The following is a 27272-nucleotide window of genomic DNA, read 5'->3' as shown; positions in this document are numbered from 1 at the left end:
CTTTCCTAAAGTGATGCTTCATTTTATTGTGAAGAGCTCATAATTTAACTCCTATGTGCTTCACAACGATAGAAGCAGAAACTGAACTTCTGATCACTTTGTCCACTTCTAGCCAAGGTGCTGGGAAACAGGAAAAGAGAGCTGCTGGGATTTAGAAGAATTTCTAACAAGATGAAAATGGGATCTTCACTTTAAAATAATTTTTAAAGTTGTCAACATATGTATCACTAACAAATGCATTACTAAAATTACCTCAAGCTGTGCCAGGGGGCATAGTTTTAGGTGATTTTCAGGTTGGATGTCAGGTGAATTTCTTCACAGAAAGGGCTGTTAAACATCAGAATGCTCTGCCAAGGGAGGTGATGGAGTCACCATCCCTGGAGGTGTTCAAGAAACAAGTGGACAGAGCACTCAGTGCCATGGTCTTGTTGACAAGGTGGTGATTGGTTCAAGTTTGGACTCAACGATTTTAGAGGTGTATTCCAGACTAAATTATTCTGTGATTCTGCAAACATACTGCAGGTGAACTGCTATCTTATTGGTTTATCCTCTTTATTCTACTGACATTCATGTCTCTGTCTTTGTATTTTCAGATACAGTATTCTACGTTTGCTACTTGGAAAAGAAAAAACCATGGCTTCCAACACATCAAACCCTGCTAACCATTTGCCTTACTTCTTTGGTAATATCACACGTGAAGACGCCGAGGAGTATCTAATGCAGGGAGGAGCAAGTGATGGACTATACTTGCTCCGCCAAAGCCGGAATTACCTAGGGGGCTTTGCCCTGTCCTTGGCCCATGGAAGGAAGGTTCACCACTATACAATTGAGAGGGAGCTGAGTGGCTCCTATGCTATTGCAGGAGGCAAGTCGCATGCCAGTCCTGCTGAACTCATTAACTATCACTCAGGGGAAGCGGATGGCCTTATCTGTCTACTGAGAAAACCTTTCAACCGGCCACCAGGCGTTGAACCCAAAACAGGACCCTTTGAAGATTTGAAAGAGAACCTCATCAGAGAGTATGTCAAGCAGACTTGGAATTTGCAGGTAAAACCAGACTGATCTCGCCATAAAGTAATCTTTGAGCTAGGAGAAAAAGAGATTGCAGTGTTTGTTTCCAGCTGTTGCTGCTGCTACACAGTATTTTTTCACAATGAAATCACAACTGTTTGAGATTTAACAGTGAGGGGTTTTTCTCCCAAGTACATGCAGTAACTTGGCAATAAGTGTAGTTTTCCTGAAATTTAAGCCCTTAGAATTTCTGCAATGTCCTGGTCTAGCATAATCTTATCTACCTCTGCACTAACATATGTCATCAGATTTGGACCAAAAATTAATACATGTAATGAACAAGATACAGAAATGGTTTGTCTCATTGCTTTTAATTCTGATTTTTATTGATATGCAGGCAGGCATGGTAATGTGATGACTTTTTTCACATCTTACTCTCTTAGTTGGGCTTGTTTCTGTGATGCTAATTTAAGTTATGTCCAAAACAGAAATTGTTCCTGAAAGAGAACAGTTTCTGCACTGCAGAGTACTGTCTATACATCTTCAGTGCTGCAGGGGTCAAGCAGGAATTTTCCATGCGGAGGACAAGATCTTGGATTTTTTCCTGGGAATGACTATGAAGAAGCCAGTCTTAACATGGAAACACACAAGTGTAGGAGGCTGCAAAGGGAATATTATTTCACCTTGAGATGTCATGAGTTACCTGTCTGAACTCATGAAGATTCTCAGGGTTTCTAATCTCTTTTGCTGCTAGCAAGTAACCCTATGAAATTTGCTCTATAAAATATACGGAGCAACTCCCAAACTGGGAAAACCTGAAACTTACACAACATTTTCTATAACTGCTGAGTTTCACAGTGTCTTTTCTGATGAGTCTGAGCTCAATCTAGAGGGAAGTTGATGAACTCTGGTTAAATGCTGGTGAAACTAGTGGGGGTTGCCCTCAGATTCTGAGCCCAGTTTAGAATTGGTAGGTTGTAGACAAGGTTAGAAATGTCTAATGTCTAATATTACTCTGAATAATTCATTCTAAAATGGGAACTGTTCTGTCTGGGAAATTTTAATTTCGTTGATGTCTTTGACATAGACGTGCTGCAACAGTGCAAAGCACATTTAGTTTATTTTAGTACACTGCCATAGGATATGTAATTTGGAGGTACGTTTGAAATCGCAGACTGACACTAACTTCATTAGCATAACAATATGACTTTATTTTAAGATTAAATACTGATATATCAGTGGTTTTATTTACCGGTTAGTTTTCCTTCTTTTTCTCAGAGGTAAAGGGAGAACCCCAGTTTTGTGATGTTTAGATTACCATATGTTAGTTTCTGGTTTAAAATCTTTATAGCAACCAGGCCTTCACACACAACAAGTATGTGCAGATTTTGGATGCCCCAAAAGCAATCCCAAAGACTCAGAGTCCACCTGTCATCTTCCTATTGCAGAAGATATTTGACTGTTTCACCATGTTTTTACTGCTCTCTAGGGGCATGCTCTTGAACAAGCTATCATTAGTCAGAAGCCTCAGCTGGAAAAGCTGATTGCCACTACAGCCCATGAGAAGATGCCATGGTTCCATGGGAGGATCTCTCGGGAGGAGTCAGAACACCGTATCCTCATCGGGTCAAGAAACAATGGAAAATTTCTGTGAGTTTATTTTTCTGTGGTATTGCTATTTACCTCCAGTGTTACTGTACAGCTCTTTTGAATAATGTCAAATGAGACTATGCCCTAAAACGTGGTTCATCCACAGTGAGGGCACCCAGTTCAGCATAATTTACATGATGCCTCCTGCCCTCACTTAACTAAAGATGGAAAACTATAACAAAAGCCTGGAACACCTGCAGAGGTGTCCACTAGGGCCTGCTGGCACCAATTGTGACCAGCCCAGGGCACCCCCTGGCCTTTGCAGCCCCACTGTCAAAGCCTGATCACCTGCACCCAATACAGAGGCTTATTAAACTGGTACAATTAGAGACAAACTCGCTGTGTTAGCAGCTGTTGGGATCTGTATCTGTCAAGTCTCCCAGGGACAGTGATAGTGCTTTGTTTTGTAGTTAAGCAGTAAAATTATCGCTTCTACCTTGACAGCACTATTTTGTGGCTGCTTCTTACCCTCTGCATTTACCAAGCCTAATGATCTTTTGTTTTCTGAGCACAAATGTGGCATTAGGATAGTGACTGCCATCAGGGACTAGAGCCAGGGGTTTGTTTGGAGAATCCTCATTTGAAAAATACCAAAGTTTTAACAAAGCTGTCTTTTGTCACTCCCACGCCCACCCAGAAAATATTTATATAATGATAAAAAATTTGAAAAATTAGGCTTAGAAGTCAAGGCTAAGTAAGGATCACTTGGAATTGTATAATTTCGGAGGGAAATTTCATCACCTAACTATGTAGTTTTCTTTAGCACTCAGCCTTCTCTGGCTTTTTTTAGAGGTAGTCCAAAGTGAAACCCCACAAGCGAGTGCAGGAAGGATATGGTTCTCCAGTACCAATTCTTTCACTTTACTAATTTTCAGTAATTGTGTCATACTAGTTGCTAATGTGGGTGCAACCTTCATATATTTCCATGTTTCAGTCTTAGTTGACAGGAACCAGTAACTCCTTTAAATCCTATTCCCAGTAGAGTGAATTCCTATGAGATCCACAAATGCTTTGAGTGTAGTGACATCTCATTTCTTGAACTCTCTTTTCTTCCCTCAGTACTTGAATTTTTTGTGTTTCATAGGCACTCTCACCCAAGTAGCTGTGCATGCCTATTTTCAGCCTCATATTCCCTATTGGTGGGGACCACATCCAGAGGGGGGCTTACCCAGTTGCTTTTGTTGCCATGTGTAACAAAACATTGTAATAAGCTTGTCACAGATTTTGTTGAACTTGTAGTTAACAAAACTGTTACAAAAGTTAAAAAAATTGTGGAGCCAGATATATTTCTTTCTGCTGCATAGAAGTTCAGAGGATTTGATGAACATAGTTGCTGTTACCAATTACAAGCCCAGCATTGCCACAAAACCTCTCCTTTTTCTTGCCCTGTGATTTTGCTAGTTTCTTTTTCTATTATTTAGACAAAAGGTCCAGTAATTGAAACAAAAAGCAATCCTTTCTTTTAAGGACAATATTATACCTTTTTTATCACCTTACCAAACCAACTTTGTATTAACTGAGTCATGATGTTGATCGTGTATTAAAACTGGCAGCTTTTCCAGTTTGCCTCTGGCACAAATTCTGTGGCCAAAGTACTTCTCTTTGGGGCAAGGAGGGGAGGGAGGACACAAGGGGGAGGAATCTAGTTTTTCTTCAAGGAAAAGGATCCACTAGCTAGCATTCCTTAACAACAGGGATAGGTTTTGGAGTAAGGGAGTGAAATTTGTTAAGAAACTTGACATTTTCAGCCTCTATTATAATCACTGGTCTCTTTTTAATCTTCTATAAGCAGTCCTGTTGCTTTGACTGGAAATATTTTCCCAGAATTTTCCTGTGTTCCTTGAAGATTGCCTAGGAGGCATTTCTGATGCTCTTCACAGTGACATGCTCAATGAGTTGTGGGGGAGCATTCAGACCTTATCCCACAGGATTGGATATGTCAATGGATCCATATTTTACAGAGTTTTGATGGAACTTGGGTGGCTACTTTCATATCGGGAAGAGAAACCCATAGAGGAGAAAATGCTAATTTTAAGGCTCTGTTTAAACCATGAGAACTTCCACTGGAGCTTAAATACTATGAACTACTAGTGTATTGATCTTGGGTACCTCTTATTAAGGACAAGACTGTTTACTTCTGCATCTGTAGGATGCTTTCTGATGTATTAATTGTTCTTGCACAGACTTCCTATCTGGCCATTTTAGAATGTAGTAGCCACTCAGCTGCCATTTGCTCCTATGGTCTCAGGGAAGACACAGGGAGAGAACTTCATCTACCCCACAGTTCAGTAGCCAGTGCAGCAAGAGAAAAATAATGGGTTGTTCATTTGTGTTGAAATCGGTTATTCTACATACCCGAGCCATTCTAGCTCTCAGACCCATAGGCTTAGAGGCTCATCACAAATGAGAAAAGAGCTGTCCAATTCAGAGAGGTTTATTGCTTTCTGCAGTGGCTTGCCTAACATGGGCTTGCTCAGCAGGTGTTGAGAAATAAACCACTCATTTCTGGCTAACTGAAGCAGAAGCAGCAAAACTGTTGAGTGTGAGTGTGGTGCACTGTTTTACATTTCAGGCACAGACATCACATAGTTCTACCTACCCAGCAGCAGTGCTTGTCAGAATATTCTGTACTTCTGTGAAGTTGTGACTGTGAATTTGTGTTTTTCTAACACTGGTCAGGATAATAAAGCCCAGTAGCTGACTGAAAAGTAAAACTTTCAAACATGTAAGTCTAAGAGATGTTTATCTGTTGAGGTAGGAATTGGAACCTGGGAACAAAGAGAGGAGCTAGATTTTTTAAGAGATTAGGTACTTCTGAGGTTATTTAGCAAGTGCACAAGTGAACCATATTGTTTATTATGGAGAAAATAATCAATATTAGCAGGATATAATATTTCAGTATATTTTTAACAAGGCTCTCCAAAACTTCATTACACCAGAAATTTGCTATCCATCTGACCTACCTACCTAAAACAAAATCCAATACAGCAGTCTGTGTAATAATACAACTAACATGTAGATTTCTTTAGCACTGCTGTGCAGCAATGCAAGATTATCCAATCTAGAATTATTTTAATGGTTTAAATGTGGAAATAGTAGAAACTCTTCCTGACTGCAGTTCAAAATATCATTAATAGTGCCATAAAAATAATACTACAATGCTTCCAAGGAAAAATTCTGAGCTAAATGTGGATGTTTTACCAGGGAATTTTCAAAGGCATTTTTAAGTTTCTTTCATGGCTTAAAAGTCAGTAAAGTATGTATGTGGATGCTAGAGAGTTCTTTTCAAAACCAAACACAGAAACCAGGACATGAAATGAGAAGTATTTTCTACCTCTTCCATGAAGAATGTTTGTGTAAGATTGCCACTCCAGGCATGAACTGAAGCCCCACTTTATATCTGAAGCCCAACTTAACTACACTAACACTTTTACATTCTCTGTTGGGTGATGGTTCTTGACCAGCCTTCTGGGGTTTATTACATTTTGCCTGGTAGGGAACATTGATCATAGATCAAACTGGTAATATTGGTAATACTTTTATTAATATTGTAATAGTATTTTTATTAATAACGCATCATTAAATATGTATAATATTGTTGATATCTATGTGAGTTAATGCATGGGTATGTGGAAGATTTGAAAAATAAATTGTAACTTTGCTAAAAGCGAACAGCAGAAGAGTTAGTTTCCTCTGTAGTTTCACGTAAGAAACACCTCTCGTATGTGGTAAGGGTTGGCATATCTTGCCATCAGTAATGACCATTTAAGTTATAGCAAGCATGTGATCTTGCATATGTGTTAAAAACCAAGAGTTCTGAAGTAGGAGGAGAATAAAGAATATTCAGAAATACTGTTAAACTTAAAAATTCCGTATTAGGGAAATCATGAATGAAGGCATTGCAAATTAGCAGTTTAGTCTATACAAACTTTTTACATGTGTTCATAGCTGTATGTAGTTCACATAAAATATGGACAGTTGTGTAAAAGGAAAGTAGAAAACTATTTTGGTGTCGTATGAGTGTCTTCAGTACATAATGAGAATATTAAAGAGGACTAATCTAGTTTAGGCTATTATAATGAGTCACAGTAATATGCCACATCATGGCCATGGCAGATAGAAACTAAACTGTCTCTTAAATGTCACAATACTTAATACTCGTAATAGTATTTCAAAATAATAAACTTTGAAGTGCGGTTATCTGTAAGAGTATCCTTGTCTTTTGTCTGACCAAAAATTTCTGTTTCTTGTATATGTAGCAGTATATATTTACACTGATATTGCTGCCTCCTTCTAGGGGTTTGCTGCTACCAGACTGCATACTGAGCTAGGTCATTTTTCTGACCATGTAGAGAATTCTTTAGATAATTCTATCAGTATTAAGTTTCTATCCATAATAGGGACTGGACATTTTTGACATCATAGAAGATAAACAATCCTATTAAATATGACCTTAATTCAGGGATATTAATTAATGATGAAGGTCCTCTTGAAAGTGTCAATGAGTGCTAGGCTTAGACAGCCATAAAAGTTTTTCAAGATAAATGATAATACACAGAAAATGAACTGTGTTTCTGGAGGTGCTGTCTTCTTCTCCACAGCAGCCTGGATGATGCCCATGACGCTTTGGGAGAGCTTTTTACAGATCTTCAGTTAGGTAACGTGTTGGGTGCCACTTGCAGACCAGTGCAGCAGGGCTGTGGCCTCTCAAGATGGGTTCTGCACTGGGTGCTTCAGCAGCAGAGGGAGTCTGGGCTGTGAAGAAAAGCTGTGACCTGACTGAGATAGCTGTACTGAGAAGATCCCCTATTTCAGGTGCAGTTTTACTGCAGAGCTGTTTGTTAGGGGTTTGGTGGAGCATGGTGTATTTTGCTGCCAGGGTGAAGTCAAATAAATAGACTAATTTGATGTAATCATTCTCACAAAAGTATTTTGTAAATGTGCAGCAGACTTACTAGGAGATGAATTTTTAGATTCCATTTTAGATAGCAATAGTGTGAAGTTGAGATGTCTCCTAAATTCTGTAGTGTTCTGACATTTCTGAAACAGCTTTGGATGTGTTAGTGAACAGGGGAGAAGAAATGATGCAAATGAAGACAGCAGTCAATCCATTTTGTCCTTTATATAATTCTTTTACAGATGGCACCAAGTTCATTTCTTATTACCCGCAAACTTGGAACATATGCAATGTGCAGCAGATCTTTGAAGTGATAATGAGTAGCCATGTTGTTAATAGCATTACCAGAGAGATGGTCATGAAGAGAGAGGGCAAGACAAGCAGGGAATGGCTGGAGCTCCATCAGGAGGAACGTCATCATGGGGAACTCCATCATAGGGAGCGTCAATATCTCTGGCACCAACAGAGCTGCAATTGCTGAGAAGGCAAAGCAATGCCAAGAATAAAATTTAGCATGCCTTTGGATTCAGAAGCAAGAATAATTTCACACCATTCCTAAAGCAAGCATCTTGCTTGTTTATTTTCTTTATAATTCTCCACTGCAGAATGCCTGAATTCTGTTTTTTTCTACACAGTCAATGATGCATATTGTAATAGCAATTTATTTCTGTGACCCTCAGGGATATTTTTCTTTAGAAAGAGGAGGATCATTTTCAGATGGAAACGGAAAAAACTGGGACATTGTTCTTTTTGAAAATAACAAAGGAAGGAAATGATAGATGTTTACACTGTCTGTAATAGTGGTCCAAATTGTTAATGGTTGCTGTCTAGGTTGCACTCTCAAAACCACAAAAAGTACTCAGACACACATTGCATGAAATATAAAATCAATACCTAAATATTCTCTGCATTGCACCAGGTAACAATTTTAATTTCTACATTCCCTATTCTGCTGTTTTAAAGATGCATGTCACAAAAAAATCTAGATACCTTGGCACTTCTCTAATATAGCTATGTACTTAAATCTGTTCTCAATTAAGTTGTTCATATTTGTGATTAATTCAGTGGATTAAACAAGTGTTGTTTATTTACAGGTGTTTATTATCTTTATGTTTTTCTTCTGTACATTTGCAGTTCTCTGCAATAGCATGAAATGGAAGACCAGGTGATACCTCACTGCCGGCTTCCTTTCTTGCCAAAATTTTTCGATTAAGACCTTTTTATTTAGCAGTTTTTATTGAAGAACAGTAAATATCGTGTTTAATTTCAGATCACTTTAAAGCAGAGAGTGCATTTGGAATTTTGAATTTTTTTCTTAACATTCTAAAAATTGTTACTTTCCATACAAGGAAAGTTCCATATATGAAGAGAGCTCCCAGATCTGATGTGAAGGCTCTGGGTAATACAGGCAGCACCATCAAGAAGACGTGAAACTTTTCTGTCCATTCAAAGAGGTTTCAATTTACAACCTTTTTGTTTGAATAGCATTTGCCTTTCATTCTATTTTTTACAGGAACTGTTGACATAAAAATGGATACTGTTCTCCAGCTGCAGTTCTGGAGGCTTAGCCTAACCTAGACAGCCATTACCACAGTCTGCAAAACCAAAGTGAAATTGTAAAATGTGGCTTGGGGCAATCCATGTCACCCAGTAAGGGTTCAGTTTGCCAAAACTAAGACTTCCAGTCAGTTCAATGTACTTGATACTTCTGCATTTCAGACATATTTTGAAAGATGGTAGCATCTTCTGGTTTCATGTTTTGTGGGGATCCAGGTTGTGTACCTCCTGATTTTGTCTTTTATAGGGATCTAGGTTGTGCTGGAGTTGATTGACTACAGTTTAAAACCCACCTGCTCCATAACCCTGAGGGAAAAAGGGTCCTGCTGGACCCTGATTGGTCATGGAATGGAGATGTTTTCAGGATGTGCAGTGATAGAGATGTCTGACAGAAGTTGACATGGCTGTGAGCTGCAGATGGCTCCAGAGTTGTGTAGCTGTTGGGTTAGGGGAGGGAAAAGCTCCAAAATGCAATTCCAACTGTATAAACCTGAACTCCACCTAAATCCTGCACTGAAGAATGATAGAGTTGTTTGGGTCTGTGCCACAGTCTTCAGAAATCAGGACTCTCCCCTCCCATGGGTACCTGTACTCTCAAGAAATGTTTGCAATGCCTCTTGTGAGAGTAACAACTCTTGCAAATGAGAACCAGTTTCAGTAGAACTGAATTGTATTCAGTTCTCCATTTCTTCCTGTGAAACATGAAGGATATTTGTTACCAAGAAACAATTCATTGTATTTTTATTATCTTATTTGTGCTATTCTGAACAGAAGCCTGATTGTAATGAAATGCCATTTGTTTGCATTTTAGAAACAATGTCCTGTACTCTGAAAATATTTTTCTAAGCTTTATTTGCTTTGAGCAGGTCAGAAGAAGATGAAGTAAAAGTCACCCTTCATTTTAGCAGAGCCTAATACTCTTCACTGGTCAGTCAGCACAGGAAATCAGCATGCTGAGAAAACACCTATATGCCATGAAGAAACCACAGTGAATTACACAAGTTACTTTGGTTTCAGAAAACAAAAAACTGACCCTACTTCCCTTTTCTTTTAGCCAGCGTCCCGTTCACATCTTAGGCAACAAGAATCATGCTACTTGAAAGAAAAAGGTGCAAAAGTAATTCAGACAAAACATAGTTTTACTTCAGCCTTGGGAGAGTCAGCTGAGGAGAATAATTTAATACTTGCTTCTGAAATCTCCTGAGATATAATAGCAAATACCAGTGTTGCACCAGCAGAGTTTCTTAATACCTTAGTGAGAATTTACTGCTATATTTCTTTTCAAGGCTGTTCAAAAATTCGAGGGAGAGTAAGTAGATTTCTGTGCACACCAGAACAAGAAATGTTTTTGTGCTCCAGAATCTAGGATTTTCATTAAGAAAAAGGAAAAAAGCCAGTCAATTTTATTCTAACTCTATTGCTGTCACACTGTCAGCTGTCAGTGAGCATGGGAGTCTGACTGGAAGAAAAAGCCTTCTTTCTAAACTCAGAAATGTTGCACAAGCTATGATGGAGCTAGTAACAAATTCCCATCCACTATGAGTCCAGTAATCAGAATATGCTGATCTCAGTGTCAGCTAGCCCTGAGCACACATATCACAACTCTGTCATGCTTTATGGGCATCTCAGAGGGCACTCGCAGGTCTCCTGGGAGGAGGAGATCATTCTACCTATGAGTTTTAGATGGAGTTTTTATATTACATTTGGTGATCTTTCCATGGTGAGGTTTACATGAGATATGTACACTTCAGTATCATGTGAAGTTTCATATAGATATTATGTGAAATCTGCAACAAAATATTAATGTCTTTCCTGAAATTATAAGAATTAATGATTACAGAAATATATTATTTTCTTTAAATTCCCAGCCACACAGCAAGCTATTTCAAACACAAAAGTTTTGCCTTTTCACATTACATTCTTTTAGTATTAAATCTTCTGTTCTTACTGCCATTCCTTTATTTCAAATAAAATACACAAGTGAGGTAAGCCAGTACTGCAGACCCTTTAAAATGCATATTTGCCCAAAGAGTGCTTTATGCAGTGTACAGTGTTCTATATCTGCCTAATAGTGTCTTACGTCATTGATTTTTTGTTTTCATCTGTTGCCTTTTTGGAAGAAAAAAAAGAGAAACTTTAGTCAATTTACCTGAAAGTTAATTACACTAAGAAATAAATGAAAGGCTTAACAAAATGTTTTCAGATGTTGTAGTACTGATTTTGTTTTGGTTTTAATTCAAAAGCTTTAAGGAAAGAGTGATTTAAAAAGAATGTTCATTCCTGGTAAATCCTGAAAGTCTTTCTTACTTCTACAGTATCCGAGAAAGGGACAGCAATGGTTCCTATGCCCTGTGCCTGCTGAATGATGGAAAAGTACTGCACTATCGTATTGACAGAGATAAGACAGGAAAGCTCTCCATACCAGATGGAAAAAGATTTGACACCCTTTGGCAGGTCTGTTAAACTCATGTCACATGGATATCTGTCATCACATTTCCATATAACTGATCAGCTGACCAATGTTTATTTTGCCTTGTGACTATAGTCTTTGGCTAAAACCAACATGTTTTGACAGGTTGTTTGTCATATGTTTTCAACATTGTGTGGTTTCTGTACATGAAGAAAATATATGTTAATATAGAAAGCTATGTAAGTGTACAGAGTTTAATCATTTTTAAATGTGATGTTGCAGCTTGGCCAAGTTCAAAACTGTGATTATTATTAGTTATTATATTATTAGCTGAACATTGTCTAGAAAGAAAGTCTGTTCGTATTTGCAAGTAGCCATTTTAAATAATGGATATGCTTGGTTTAGTCTTTTGCTAATGTCCTTTATGATGGCAACCAATAGAATTCTAGCAAGCAAAAAGAGGATAGTTTAAGGTGTTGCGCACATAATGCAGTCTTTAGCTTTGAAATTCTCTACCTTTAAGTCTGCTAAAGCATGGCTTGCTGAGGCTTATCACCAAAATATGTCTGAACTCTGGTAAAAATTCAGCAATTAAGAAGTCCATAGCTGACTATGCCATAGTTGAGACTAAAACTGAATACTGGTGAAATGACTGTGTAAATTAAAAATACTAAGGGAATTGAAATCCCTGCAGAAAAGTCTTATGTCTTCTTGCTTAAAAATCTATTAAAATTAGTTAAGTGAGTCACAGATCTAAAATGTGAATCTTTGCTTGCATATTTTAATTCTTAGGATTTTTGTATTTCTTTCCTGATGGCACTGGAAATTTAAAAGCAGCTCTACTATCTTAAAATTTTTGTGAACATGTCTGCACCTCTTACATTCACAGACCTTCTCCTTTATACCCAAATGGAAAATAGCAGTAACAAACCTGTAAAAAATGATGTGGATAGGACAATCCAGGAGCACAAATGGCCACAACTGCTGGTGCTACATTTATTAACTGTGCACATCCCATTACAATTCTGAGGTCCCAAGAAAGCATTACATATTAGGGCAAATCTTGCGCTGTAATTATCCCCAAAAATAAAAAAAAAAGAGAGAGTGGGAATTCAGAGACATAAAAGTAAGTTATTTTGCTCAGAGCTACACAGCTTTTTAGTAGCAAAACCGGGGGTGGGGAACACTGCCTTATAAATCCCATTCCTGGATCATGTTGCACATTTATCCACAAGGTTACTTCAGAAACATGCACCCTGCTAAATAGAAATAAAGTAAAGAACATGTGCAGTAAAGATCTGCTGTATTCCAAGCTCATTTGTTGTAATATATATCAACTATTGTACATATGCACACATTTCTAAAGAGATAATATATTTAATGATACCACCCTCATATTTTCATATCTTTTTCTCTCATTATTTCTTTTTTTCCCTCCTCTTTCATTCTGCTAGTTAGTTGAGCATTATTCATACAAACCAGATGGATTATTAAGGGTTCTTACCATTCCTTGTCCACAACATGGCTCAGAAAATGGTGAGTTATTCCTATTCTTTTTATATGTGTTAAAAGACATGACAATTATGATAAATATGTGTGAATTTTTTCCACATGCCATATAGGTGGGTGCAGATTTTCCACATTTTCAAATAAGGTAATATCTGCCAGACTGTGCATGATGGAGGCAGATCCTGTAGCTTAGGGCTACCAAAGCAAATTACTGCTGGGTCTAAATTTTTGTTAGATCAGAAATGTGCTTTGCTGCTCAAAGTGGCAGTGTGTGTTACTTGGACCACAAACATGAACAAGGTGGTCTTCCCAGCACTGCTCCAGTGGTCCTTACTCCAAGCTGAAGCAGGCACAGCAGCAGTGCTGCTGCAGGAATTGAGGATGGGTGCATGAATATATGAATATGGCATATAATTAATTCAAGTAAGTTGTTCCCCCAGCAGGTGAGTTCTCATGTTGGGGGGAGCAGGGTAGAACAAGGCACTGGCTGCACCCAACACTGAAAATGGGGTCAGAGAGGAATTCCTTGATAACTTGTGAGAAAGGAGAAGAGGTGGAGGAAAGTGTCAGTGTGCTTTTTATCCTGTTTCTTAATGTCATGTCACACTGAAGAGACGTTGTCCTTCCTCTTGCCCTGACTGAAAAGGGAAAAGAGATGCATCTGACTGATCTATATCCAACTTGTGCTCTTCCAGAACTGGTTTTCTCTCTCTAAGACCACCTTCTGTCATTCTAACTGGATGCCAGTGCCATGATGAGAGGATATAGAATAATCAAATATAAACATAGAACCATTTAGGTTAGAAAAGACACTAAGATCATCAAGTCCAACCCTGAAGTTTTTACTTTTTCCATTCCTTTGAATCACTACATGCTTTTTTCCACCATTATTTTCTTTCTCCTTTGAATCATTTGGGCTCTGCACTTTTGTCTCTGCGGCCAGAAGTACCAGAGTCTGCTGCATATAAGAGACAAAAGCAAAGAAGATAGTCCAAGAGAAGCACTGTAATGGGATCTAAAAACTACACAGTTGATCCCCTCTGTAAAATTCTGTGTTCTTACACAAATTTCTCACCTTGCTCAATATCATTTTACATTTGATTCTTTTGCAGATAATCTTGGCTTTAATACTCATCCTTCTTCTGCAACGCTTCCTAAGGTAAGTAAGTGAATGTGGTGGTATAGCAATAGCATTCATTTGAGGAGGATTACAGTCACGTACTGTTCTGGGAATTCTAATTCTTGGGTACTATTTAATCTGTGAGTTTATTTTTCTTGGGTTATAAACAGTGATTTAAAAAGAAACTTAACATATTCTATCATGGTATTGCTTTCATCAGTGTATCGAATATGCTAATCGTAATTTAATTTTGTGAACCTCTTTTACACATATAATGTATGTGATAAAACAGTATTTTCCATAGGCAAGATGCCTCATTGATGGTCATATTCTATAAAGTTGTATCAACACTAGGAGGAGAGATACCACATTGCTTACGTTGTTCACTTTGAGAATCTGCTGACTGAAGCAGAAATGGAAGTTCAATTTATTTTCATATTTGGTCTGTGCAGTTAACATCAGACTTTGCACAAGGGTTTCATTTCTTATGCACTGCTTTAGGGGTGATTCTTTCATCCACTCCATGAAGAGGGAGCAAGTCCACCTGTTACTATAATTACCTAAGTTCTCGAAGTCCATTGACTGCAGAAGCCATCTGAGGTGTGATACGTCCACAGAATTACATAATACTGTCTTGTTCAAGGTAGCTGATTTCATCTGAAATATGGAGTTAATTTCAGTAATTTCCCTGCATAACTTGATAATTTAGATCATTATCTTGATGCAGTCCCATATTATAGAAAAAAAATTTATTCAAGTAAGCAATTACCTCTATTTCAATAAAATTGACTCCTAGCAGGCCTGTGAACAACCACTCTCATATCTTCATTTCTGAAAATCAGGTACTTTTATAAAGAATTGGAAATTAAGCAATCAAAATCAGTCCCTTTTTAATTTAAAATATTTTTTAATCTATTACTTATTAATTATTAATAATATTTAATTAAAAATAATTAGATATAAAAATACTGCCTTGAGGTTTGGAACTGTGCCATTTACAAGAATGTCCATGAAGTTTAAGCACACAAGACCACATGTGTATCATCTGGCATACATGCAGTTGTAGAGATAGGACAAGCACATTCAGTTTACGTTTCACAATATCCACAGAAAAATTCACAATATAAGTGTAAATTTAACTTCTACTGCTTAAGACTTGTCATGATAGCTAGAAAGAAAGTCACCAAAGCTAAGTGAAAGTGCATATTTTGCCAAGAGTGTACTAAACATTGTTTCAATCTTCACTATATTTGATATTTTGAATTTCTCAAACTTGAAATCTGAATTTTGTGTTTTCTTTGGGACTTTTTAAAAATTAGCCTGCTAAATTACTTTCTTGTAATACAGAAATAGAAAATGGAAAATTTTAAATAACTAGTACTGCTTATGGAGCTCAAAAATTTCACTTAATATTTCCAGGTTCTCACGCATTAATACTTGTGTGCAAAAGCAGTGACTCATGAAGATTTTTAATATGCCTGAAATACAATTATTCAGATTACACAAAATCAAAAATAAAACCAGCTTGAAGAGAAGGAATACAATCACCAACATATATAATACAAACAGAATCTTATGTGGAAGATGTGCAATCTATCTCATATTATTTACACCATGATAATTAACATTTAGGAGTTTCTGATATTTCTAGTATATTGCATGGGGCTTTTTATCTATGAAAATGATTGCCAAAGTATGTAAATTGGAATAGTGAATTTTTTAATTGGGTATCAAAATAATTGTGATGAATTAGGGAAATGTCCTGGAAAAAAAAATGAAAAGGGTGAGCTTCAGTAGAAACTAGTGAAAGATATTGTACTTTTAACAATCAGATATAAATCACATGATAGAGAGCAGACACAGCTTTTCAGAGGATGTTATGCCTGCAGTAAATCAGGATGAGAACAAGAATGAGAAGCCACCATGCTGGTAGAGGAAAGGGAAACATCAATGTGTTTCCATCTTGTTTGAGTCTGGCAAGGTCTCAACTGAAGGACTTCCACCTGTTTCTGACTCTGCACAGAAGAATGTTGTCCAGCAGGAGATAATCCAGAGCAAGACAACAGGGATGATCATGACTTGTGAGAAAGGATTATAATAAAGAAGCAAAAGAGGGAAAGTAGAGGAACAAAACATAATGGCCAATTCTAAGCAACAGTCTAATACTAGTGCTCCCATCCAGACCAATTTTTCAAAATCTTTTTAATTTATATATATATATTGCAGCCTAAAATACAGTGGTGCTATTCCAAAGTCTTAGTGGAATAGAATCTGAAGTTGTTTTGAATTTAAGAAGGTACATGAATGAAATGTAGAAACAACTGCTGGATGATATGCAAGGAAGACTGTCCAAATGATTTATCAGTAAAATGCCGGTTATAAGAGCTTGGAGTAAAATTTACATCAGGGACATAAATCTACATCAGATTTGTCTAATATTTGCTATTGTTCCATGGACAAATTTGGAGTAACAAAATGCTTAATTTTAATGTAATATGGACATCTCCTTTTTAGTGTTACTAATATGCTTCCTCTGCAAAAGAAAGGAGTTTATGCTAAATGTCTGTATTGAAGATAATTTTCCATGCAGAATATGGAGAGATGCTTCTTCTTGCTTCTCCCAGAACATGCATGGATGGGATGTTTCTTGCCTTTCACATGAGGCTCCATAGTTAGATTTAGCATGATTTTGACCCCTTCGATTTTGTAAATTACCTTTTTCTCCCTGCAATCAATTTCATCCCAATACATATTTAAACCGGCAGAGGAACTTTTGAGATAAGTCTTTAGTTCAGTTCTCCAGCTGATGACCTTATAGTGAAACTGCCAAATTCTGGCCATTTCCCAAGTTCTCCTCTTAACCTTTCTCAGTATTTTGTTTTGTCACAGTCTTTTGGGTGGTAATAATAGATCTAAACTTTATGAGTACAGTCAACTGTAACTAGCTGCTGTGCCTATGAGGTATTCATCTCAACATGCATTTGTAGGTCTAATACAAATATGTGTGTTAAGCGGATTACCACAACTACAGGTGGTTGCTTTCCCAAGTGCTGGGAGATACTCTTGTTGAAAAAGTATAATGAGAACCATGCTCAGCTTGTGCAAAGGAGCACTTGACCTCTTAGAGAATTTATCTATTGCAACACTGTAACTAAGTAGTACTTCAGGTTTCATCTATTCCCAAGGTGGAAAGAAAATTTCATGAAGTAAAAGAAAATAGTTGACTCCATAACCTTTTTCAATATGCAGTAGACTGAATTTTTATGCATCACAGCTATGAAGAATGTCAAGCATCAAAAAGATTTCTGTTCCTCCAGCAGCGATAGGGACCACATGGCTGTCCTTGGTGTCTTGAAACAAAAGACACCTTTTTAATATGAAATCAGACATTTTCTTTTAAAAGAAAACTAGGGAATGTGCCAATCGTATTAAAAAAAGATACCATTTCAGAAAATAAAAAGTCCAAATAGGCTTCTTATTAAAAAGTTCAGAACATCTAAGTTCAAAGGCTGTTTAAAGTGACTAAGAATGTGGTTCAGACTGTTGTTTTAGCCTCAGCATCAGACTAAATGTTTGAACAATAAGTGCTTCATCTCAGTTTTTAATAGTCATGTATGATCTCTCAGTGACCCCTAAAAATGCTAATTTGTCACATTTAATTAAGTTAATGTGTTCTTGTAAAATATATTTGCATATTTTTTAAGGTATCTTTACACAGAACATAAGTGTGTGTGTAAAATGTAAAGCTTGTTCCTTTTTGTTTGGAATTAATATTACCTAGCATGCTTTCTGCTTCATTAACCTCACTGTTTGACCAAGGTGTGCTTCAAATTTTGCTTGATACATTAGTCACACTTCCACACATGAAAGTTATCCACTCGTTTCTAAATACGTTCAGGGATTGGGGGAGGGGGACTAAAGTTCAGTGACAGAGGCAGGAGAAACAGCATACTCTATAAAGATCTGGAAAAAGAGCAGTGAATTTGAATTTAAAAACTCCCTTAAGGTATGTCTACAGATTCAGGATGGTTTGACAGTAATATAGATGAAATAAAATTTAGTACTAAGATTTCCTGTACTACGTTTTTTTGATGCATCATATGTGTGTACTTGAAGGCACAAGCAACAGAAAGTTTGGGAATGTTTTCTTCTTTTAGAGCGTTTTTGTTTTGTGAAATACCTTTAGTTATTTTCATGACACATTTAATGTTCCTCTTTGACGTTGTGGTTTCTAGAGTTGGGCAGGAGGTGGAATTATCTCAAGACTCAAATCGTACACCTTCCCAAAGGCTGGCAGCAAAAAGGTGCCTCATATACTTTTTTTAGGTTTTTGACTGAGTTAAAAATACTTAAATGACTAATTTCACTCTCTTCTCCCCCTCTTTTCGCTTGCTGTCTTGACTACTAACAATTAGATTGTTAAGATTTTGTAAGTTTCTGCATCTATCCTAATCATTTGCATAATTATGGGCTTGATTTTATAACTGAAGCAATGGGTTTGAAGGGGTTTTAAAAATAGAGGGACTCTTTTATTTTACTTCTGGCATACCAAAATAATGCAGATCTCAGTATTTCTGCAAATGAAATATGATAAAATGTTTTTCAAAACCACTCAGAACAAAATTATATTTCTAGTTTCCTTTCTAATCAGAAAATTGTCTTGTTTACACAATTATGCTATTACTGAACACATTTAGGGAACAATAAAATCAACAAAATACATACTTACATAACCTATGTGCACAAATCTTCTTATGCATTCACTAACATTTAAGTGTAAGATATCACAAGACCAAGCAGAATGGGAAAATTGGCAAGATGCCAGGGAGCCAAGGGGAATGCTGCCCTGTGCTAGTGAAAATGCTTTCACATGGCCAGAAAATGGTGTTGTCCAGTAATTGATGCAGTTCTGAAGCATGTAGCTATGAGTTTGTTTGCATGCTGAGAATAATATGTATGCCCCTATTCGATCCATAAGTCTGTATGTTTATTGATTTATTTCTAGTTGCTCTTCAACAAAAATGAGCAGGCATGAAAAGCCCTAGAGGTATGCCACTGTTCAGAGTGAAAAGCTGTGTTTGATATATACTGTATTTGATAAACCAGATAAATAACAAATATTATTTTCCTACAGGTTCACTTCTCTTTTATGCTGAAGTAGCAACAGCAGTTGTCAGCTGTGTATCCCTACAGGACCCATACCTCTTTTTCAATTTGTGTTTGTCATATACAAACAGAGACACAGTCTCACAATGTGCTCTCAACCATCTGAAATACAAACTATTGTATTTCAGACTATAATACATTTTGGGTTATAATGCCAAACTATTACACATTTTGGGTTGATTCAGAAAAATGGGTGTGGGGTCTAAACTCTGTAGACATATTTTTGGTCGCACTGCTATCTGTTAAGCTGGTAAAACCTGTGTCTTGCTCTGGTCACTTTCTGTTGTCAAATACCTATTTCCTGCCTTCTGGACAACATACACAGAGTAGAGACTGAAGCATGTTGGCAGAGTAAAACCAATCACTTAGGAAAATAATTTCAAAAACCTGATTTGATCACCATTTACATCTACTTTACCTGGCATACTCAGACCCACATCATACTGCCAGATTTTAGACTCTAGACGAAAGCTGTGCTCTGAACTATTAAAAGATTTACTACTCATTAACCCAAATAAGCACAGTTTACACAATTATTTCTACTATGTCAAAAACTTTCAGACAGTAAACCATAAAAAACATATTTATTTTATTGTTTATGTTATATCTAATCACTTTTGGGATTTTTTTTTTTTTTTAATTTCACAAATGCACTATTTGTATTACATTTTCAGATCCAGGGCAAAATTTTTCAAGTCTGTTTTACTAGTGTAAAATCGTCAATTTGGACAATTTAAGTGAAATCCTGCCACCTAGTGGCAACTGAGATTCGTAGCCAAAGCTCCTCTCCTCTCTTGGCTAATGAGATGTTTGTCATACAGTATTTAGCTATTAGTTTTTAATAAGATGACTTTATGCATTTTTTCAAATCAGAGTTGTTAACCTGAAAGAATATTGCACTTGCTGTACAACTTGCCTTCATGAGAATCTTACTATGCTATTTACTGTAAAACTATAATGGTCACTGTAAAAGTCTGATTTAGAGTATTTGGAGCCATTTCATTCATATGTCACATTTTTAAAAGGCTCCTCTAGAGGACTCTTTTACTGTAATCCTTTTTATTGGTTGAATAAATCCATGGTCATCTTTCCCCTTCTCTGTTTCTTGTAAGAATACAAGAAGTAATCAGTTACCCTATACCTTAGATACATCAAGACAAAGATCCTTTTGTCCAAAAAAGATCTGCAGAATTGCTGTTTTAAAAGGGTAAGGCAGAAAGGACTCTGCATTTAAATGATAGTTAAATAAAAAGGAAAGTAGGAATATTAACGTAGAAGACATTACTAAGTTATTTAATCAATCTGCAACAATTAGAAATAATTCTATATGTATTAACCGAGCTAAATAATGATAAATAATACACTATGATTCTTCTTAAACATGAGCAGCTCTCTAAGAAAGAGAACCCACTTTGTTATATCTGGTGTCACTGTGTAATTTTCAGTTCACAGCTGCAGAGCTTTATTTACAAGCATGGAAGTTTTTGGGGGTTTTTCTTGGTTTGTTTTTTTTTTTTTTTTTTTTTATGCAGAGCAAGTGCATACAATCCTTTTGGATTTTTTGTTGTTGTTGTTGTTGTTGGTTTTGTTCTTGAATTGAAAAGAACAGTAATATCTCATGTGTCTAATTTGAGGACTCAGCTATGTCTTGGACAGAGCTATGTTTTTACCAGCTGTTCTCCACTGGTGAATGGATTCTTGAGGTGTGCAAAATTTGGTGTACATTAGTTACATTTGGCCAGTTCAAAGTATGCCAGTTGACTCCTAGTCTTAATGGGGGTTTGGGGCTAGTGAATTACTTGCATGAAATAGAGTGACACAGGTCTTGGAAAGCTGTCAGGGTGAATCAGTCTAGAAAAACAAAAGTAGAGCTAAGGATCTTGGTTTACACCTTCATTTGCCTTGAGAATGGTAGGTCACTCAGTTTGTTCCTTGACATATCCCAGAACTGTCTTGGGGTTTTGTGGCTTGCCATGACAGCAAATGGCCTTTTAACACTGTTCCAAGTCAGAAATATTATGTTTAATGTGCCTGGTGTCAATGTGTTCATACTACTAGGCCAAATATTGCTGAAAACTGGCTTTCTACTTACGGTTTACTGTAAAATCTATGTAGTGAAGCCTTTTCTATTTCATCAAATTGGGCAGATAACTTCATTATGATTTCAAAGTGTGTAGTTCCCAGGTCAGGTGTTTCCCCTACTAAATGCAGTTTCCAAATTATAAAACTTCTATTACATCCTATAGGAAGTTCACTGTAGGAAACTTCACAGAATCATAGAACGGTTTGTGTTGGAAAGGACCTTAAAGGTTATTTTGTTACAATCCCTTAGACACGGTCAGGGACAGCTTCCGCTAGAGCTTTGTTTCTCTTTGCTTGCAAAGAAACGAGGCTGCAGAAATAGGTTCTGTAATTCCCTGTTCCCAACAGCTCACAAACAAAAGTGACCAGATCAGTAGTTTCTCTCATCTATACTTTATCGTGCCAGGCAAGGAGCTCCAGAAGACACAATGGGTGAGATGGTTTGTGTGCACCATATTATTTCTCTGTCAAGAGTAAAGGCAGAGGAATTGTATCTGAACCAGATGCCTAATTAACTGATCTTGTCCCTCCTCAGAGCAGACAGACAAGCCTAATATCTGGTCCATGATGTTTGTCCCTGATGTTACAAAAGCCTATTAAAGTAGTAACTTTTTACTACAGTTGTTTCCACTTCTTTAAAATAGAGCTCCTCTGTAGTATTCCCAAGAGAAACAGGAAATTGTTTTTTGTTTTCATTTGTGCAAGTAATTTCTCTATGGCCTAGATAGGGGGAGAGATAACTTGAAGAAGGAGGAAGAACAGATTAAAGAGAAATCCTTCTGACTACTTGTGTTACATGGCAAATTTGAAAAGAGCTTGTAAATTTAATATCTGCAGAATAAGATTTGTGCATGACCCACTACAGTTAATTCTCTCTTATCTAATGCTCTGAAATATTTGTAATATCTTTCTATGCTTTTGGCCTGCTCCAACAATAACCTCCAGAATGAAATAACCTCTTTTGGATCCCTTTCTTTCTGATTCTCACCTGTGTCTCTTGCAAACTTTATGCCAAAATTCTTGGGGGGGTGGGGGGCAGGAAAGTGCTTTTAACTTACCTATGCATTGTTAAACAGAAAAACTTTATTTGTGTGCTACAGCTTCAGTCAACTATCAGCCACCCACCAGAAGAAGCACCTTTTAATCCATATGTGTTGCAAAGGAACAGAGGTCTTGCAGGAGCAGAAAGAGGTAGGCAGAGTAATATATATCATTAATGCAATTTTCTTCCTTATGGCAGAGCTCTTTCTCAATCCTTATTTTTTTTTTCTTGTATATATTTCACATTCTGTTATGCATTGGTATAGCCACTATCATACTGAAGCCAAGTAGCTGAAGATACCAGATGTCACCATCTATAACAAAAATCATTTAGCTGAAGCCCCTTTTTCCATTTTGAATTGGAGTATTATTTTCCGGACTCTAAAAACTAAATCCTTACATGTCACAAAAAGAATTGTGCCCTCTTGCATCCACAGTGCCAAGCATAATGCAGTTACTTGACAGTCACAAGTTGGATGCCTCAGAATGAAGTACATATAAGGCAGCATCCTGAGTGAAGAATTGTGTGAGGTAACTAATGGGAAGTACCAAGGAGAAGGGCCAAACTTTAACCCTCCTTTTGTCAAGGAACCTCCTGGTTTCACCCTGCACAAATGTTCAATAGTTACAGCATGTCACCAGGGGGACACCACTGCCTTTTGGTCTGCTCTAAAATGCATATAGATGGACTGCATATGGTTTCTTTATAACGCCCTTGCAAGTCACACACACTGATGGTCTTGAACATAGAAAAGATGAATATATTAGCTGTGGCGGCAAAAATGTCTGAAATCATGTCTAATTTTTTCATTGTTTGAACTGCAGGTGATCAGAGAGAGGCCTTACCCATGGATACTGAGGTCTATGAAAGCCCATATGCCGATCCAGATGAAATTAAACCAAAAAATGTCACTCTTGACAGGAAATTGTTGACTTTGGAGGAAGGTGAACTTGGCTCTGGCAACTTTGGTACTGTAAAGAAAGGGTTCTATAAGATGAAAAAGTGAGTGCTGCCTTCTATTTGCATAGAATCCAATATGTAAAAGCTCTAGCGTTTACCTTTTCGAGTAGCAGTAATCTTTGTGTGTCTTTTGGGGTGACAGACTGTAACTAATTTGAGCTAAATTCTCCAGTTTCTCTCCTTGTATGTACACTTACACACTAATTTTTGTCATAAAGTGGGAAAGTACTCTTTATGAGTATTTCCTCTCCTGACAGGGTTAGTAGAGTGGGAATCCCACTGCCTTGCTGCATAGTTTGCAAAAGTACTAATGCTACACAGCATTTCCCATCTGCACAACGTCTCTGTCAGAAACCGTGGAGAGTGCCATGGACAGTTTAACTATAGCAAAGAGAGTTTCACCTGAAGTGTGATAAATACCAGTTTCCTGAAGCTGGAGTGTTGATTTTCAAGAAGACAGAACATGTAACATTTTCCGTCACGTCATGTCAGTAGGAACAGACCCTGTTTATACTTGACTCTTCATGCATTTTCATAGTGAAATGTTATCAGTATGCTATATGTGCATAGATTGATTATGTACACACTCTCATCTCTTGAAGTTTGAGGCATTTCTTTAACCGAGGTTTTCAGAGGCAGAAAGTATTTCTATTTTTCCAATATAGGATGTAGGAATTTGAAGGGCTCTGATCTCAGCTTGTGCATATTTTAATCGTGTTTCACACTTGAGCTATGTTGATCTCATCAGTCACTCTGTCAGTTTGCTGTATGAATGGAAGGTTGCAGAAGTAGGCTTAAATTCTCAGGGTTTCAGAGCCCTGCCTTGGCACCTGGAAGTGCTGCATGTTCCAGTCTCACCCCTCTAAACACCCCAGTGCTTAGAAAGCTCTTTATAACTTTTCTTGCCAGAAGAGCTTTATGCTATCCTAGCCAGAGTGGACAGGAAAATTTTGTCCAGCATTTTTTTTTTCAGGCTTCTTTAGGCATTGTTATGACAATCTGTAATTTTCTCAGGTTCTTTTCATTCTCGCTCTTTTGCTTAGCTGTCTTCTGAGCATTTGATAGAGAGATGTTCCTGTTATGGCTGCTTTTTTTCTTCTCTGAGTGTCAATTCTGTCTTTTGTCACAATTTGTACTATGTGAATGGAAATATCTATTGAAGATTGTGTGCATTGGTGCACAGATTTTTCAGCAACTGGTTCCAGAACTGGATTCTCTTTTGCAGGGGTGCCAAGCCTGTGGCTGTAAAAATTCTGAAGAATGAGAGTAATGATCCAGCCATAAAGGATGAGTTACTGAGAGAAGCAAATGTAATGCAGCAACTGGATAACCCATATATTGTCCGAATGATAGGTATATGTGAAGCTGAGGCCTGGATGTTAGTAATGGAAATGGCTGAACTTGGGCCATTGAACAAATTTTTGCAAAAAAATAGGTATGTAAACTTTGACTCCATTCCATAGGAATGGAAAAGTTCCTTTCTTTTATTTTTTTTCTTCAAGGACAATTATAATTGATATGTTGTTGATGTAATAATTAATGATTGTAGTTATTCTTCACTGGAACATGTCTCCAAACTGTCAAATATTTCTGCCAAAACAGAGTATTTAGAATAAATGAAAGACTTTTCTCATATCCTTCAACTTCTCCTTTATCGATGTGATCACACATCATCTTCCCAGGACAAGAGCCTAGATTGTCTTTTCAAATTGAAGCTTAACTAAATGTAAGTGAATCAGGTTTACAGTGTAATGTGGACAAGTTTAGAGTAAAGATTTGTATCTGAACTCCATGAAAAGTCATGAAAATGAACTACTGGCCTCTTTAAAATTCAATTTTGATTTTCAGACATGTCACAGAGAAGAATATAACAGAGCTGGTGCATCAGGTTTCCATGGGGATGAAATACCTGGAGGAGAATAATTTTGTTCATAGGGATCTGGCTGCAAGAAATGTGCTGTTAGTCACCCAACATTATGCCAAAATTAGTGACTTTGGACTTTCTAAAGCTCTTAGTGCTGATGAAAATTATTACAAGGTAAGGTTGAGCACAACATGAAAATAGTAGTATCATAGCTTAATAAGGATATTTTCTGTTGAAATGCAGTTGAAAATTAGAAATTTTATGTACCATTCATTATTTTATAATCTGATATTAGATTACCAAATTTAAAATATGTGATTAACATTAAGAGACATGTAGGGAAGAAAAAGCTTGTCCCTCCTTTTAGTTGTCTCCTTTCATTTACTTTTGATAAACTTGTCATTAGAAGATTGACCATAATTGTGGAAATGAGATACTACCTTATATACATGGGGGAAAAAGTTTTTGTTGCAAAACAAAACATCATATCTAAGTAAAATATAGGCTAGCACTAATACACCATCTTACAGAACAGAATTAGGGGAGGTTTTTGAAAGAACACCATTGTTAAATAATAAATTAACCTAAGCAAAATCTGTTTATTTGGGTTTTAAATTCTTTTGACCTCTGTACACCTGAAGTGATTAAAATAATTACAACATCTAATAATGTAAAAGGTGGGAGACAAAGGCTGCTATAATGTTTGTATTTGTTTTCCTGATATATCACTCTTGCGATTCAAATTAATTCTTCCTTCTGCTTATCCCCTTTTATCAGCTCTTTGAAACTAATAATCCAACCCCTGAAACACTGCAGAGGAGAAGCAAGCCCATCCTCCCTTGTGATGACCTTCCTGTGTAGGAACAGTAGTCACTGCTGCCAGAAAAGGCATCTTAAATCACTGCCACTAGCCTAGCCTACCTTGTCAATCCCAGTCTCAGGACCTCAAGAATTAGTATCAAAGCTGATTTTCTTTACAACTCCACAGGATGCAGTAGGGTCCTGTCACTAGATCTAGCACTGTGCTGGTATAGCTTGACAGCTGAATGGTCATAAAAAGCAGTATTATGGCATAATTTATGTAAACTGCATTTTGCCACAAGAAAGTCACTGTGCTTTCAAATAGAGCACCCACTTCAACCATCTGGACATGTCCCTTAGCCTTTGTGAGATCCAAATGGAAAAACCTGATTCTAAAGAGCAACTTTAAATTAAATGCTACTAAAAGCGTGACTCAAAGTCATTTAGCTATGCTTTTTTTCACCATAGATTTCATTTCAATGCATTATTTTGAACATGGAAGATTGGAACAATTTTGTAATACTTTTGAAGAAGCTGTTACCCATTTTCTCTAATGCTAACTTCATCAGAAATGTTATGGTACTTAGTGCAAATGTGTGTAGATCTAAGTTAATGTTAATTATGTGCATTCAGATGTTGTTTACTGCTTATCATTGTATCTAGTTTGCTTTTTTTCTTTTCTGTTATGACATATTTTAGGCACAAAGTCATGGAAAATGGCCAGTCAAATGGTATGCTCCAGAATGCATGAATTTCTACAAATTTTCTAGCAAAAGTGATGTCTGGAGCTTTGGGGTTTTAATGTGGGAAGCTTTCTCTTATGGACAAAAACCATATAAGGTGAGTGATTTTATTTGGCCATGGTTTTTCTTTAAAAATTCAGAGCAAATTTGAACCAATATCTTTTCCCAACTAAAAAGACTTGCTGCAACAAATGAGTCAAAGGATAGCCCAAAAATCAGTTCCAGAGCTCTGTTCAATTTATGCCATCATGTGTGCTGTAATCATTTGCAACTTGGATGACTGTTTGGGTCACTCTGTTCCAGGGAATGAAAGGTGGTGAAGTTGCTCAGATGATTGAAAGAGGAGAACGAATGGAACGTCCTGAAGTCTGCCCAACAGAAGTCTATAGTCTAATGAAATTATGTTGGACATACAAGTGAGTGTGATGGGATGCTCTTTTGATAGAAGTACATTTTAATC

At 36.9% G+C, this 27272-nt stretch overlaps 1 protein-coding gene across 2 annotated transcripts in view; it reads left to right on the top strand.

Annotated features, from left to right (window-relative positions):
* The first annotated feature begins 633 nt into the window (after positions 1-633).
* Positions 634-27272, top strand: part of SYK (spleen associated tyrosine kinase) — a 28811-nt gene continuing 2172 nt past the window's right edge. The window contains exons 1-12 of one of the 2 annotated variants that reach the window (XM_054002691.1): positions 634-1047; positions 2501-2661; positions 11431-11569; positions 12980-13061; positions 14147-14193; positions 18390-18458; positions 22503-22593; positions 23269-23446; positions 24630-24839; positions 25253-25442; positions 26769-26909; positions 27116-27228. In XM_054002691.1, coding sequence (XP_053858666.1) covers positions 634-1047; positions 2501-2661; positions 11431-11569; positions 12980-13061; positions 14147-14193; positions 18390-18458; positions 22503-22593; positions 23269-23446; positions 24630-24839; positions 25253-25442; positions 26769-26909; positions 27116-27228 — 1835 coding nt within the window. The remainder of the gene's footprint in view (positions 1048-2500; positions 2662-11430; positions 11570-12979; positions 13062-14146; positions 14194-18389; positions 18459-22502; positions 22594-23268; positions 23447-24629; positions 24840-25252; positions 25443-26768; positions 26910-27115; positions 27229-27272) is intronic. The other variant, XM_054002693.1, reaches the window with a different exon arrangement.

Source organism: Vidua macroura, chromosome Z, assembly GCF_024509145.1.
Source record: "Vidua macroura isolate BioBank_ID:100142 chromosome Z, ASM2450914v1, whole genome shotgun sequence".
In the NCBI taxonomy this organism is placed as follows: Eukaryota; Metazoa; Chordata; class Aves; order Passeriformes; family Viduidae; genus Vidua; species Vidua macroura.
This window is presented reverse-complemented; position numbering and strand designations above follow the sequence as displayed.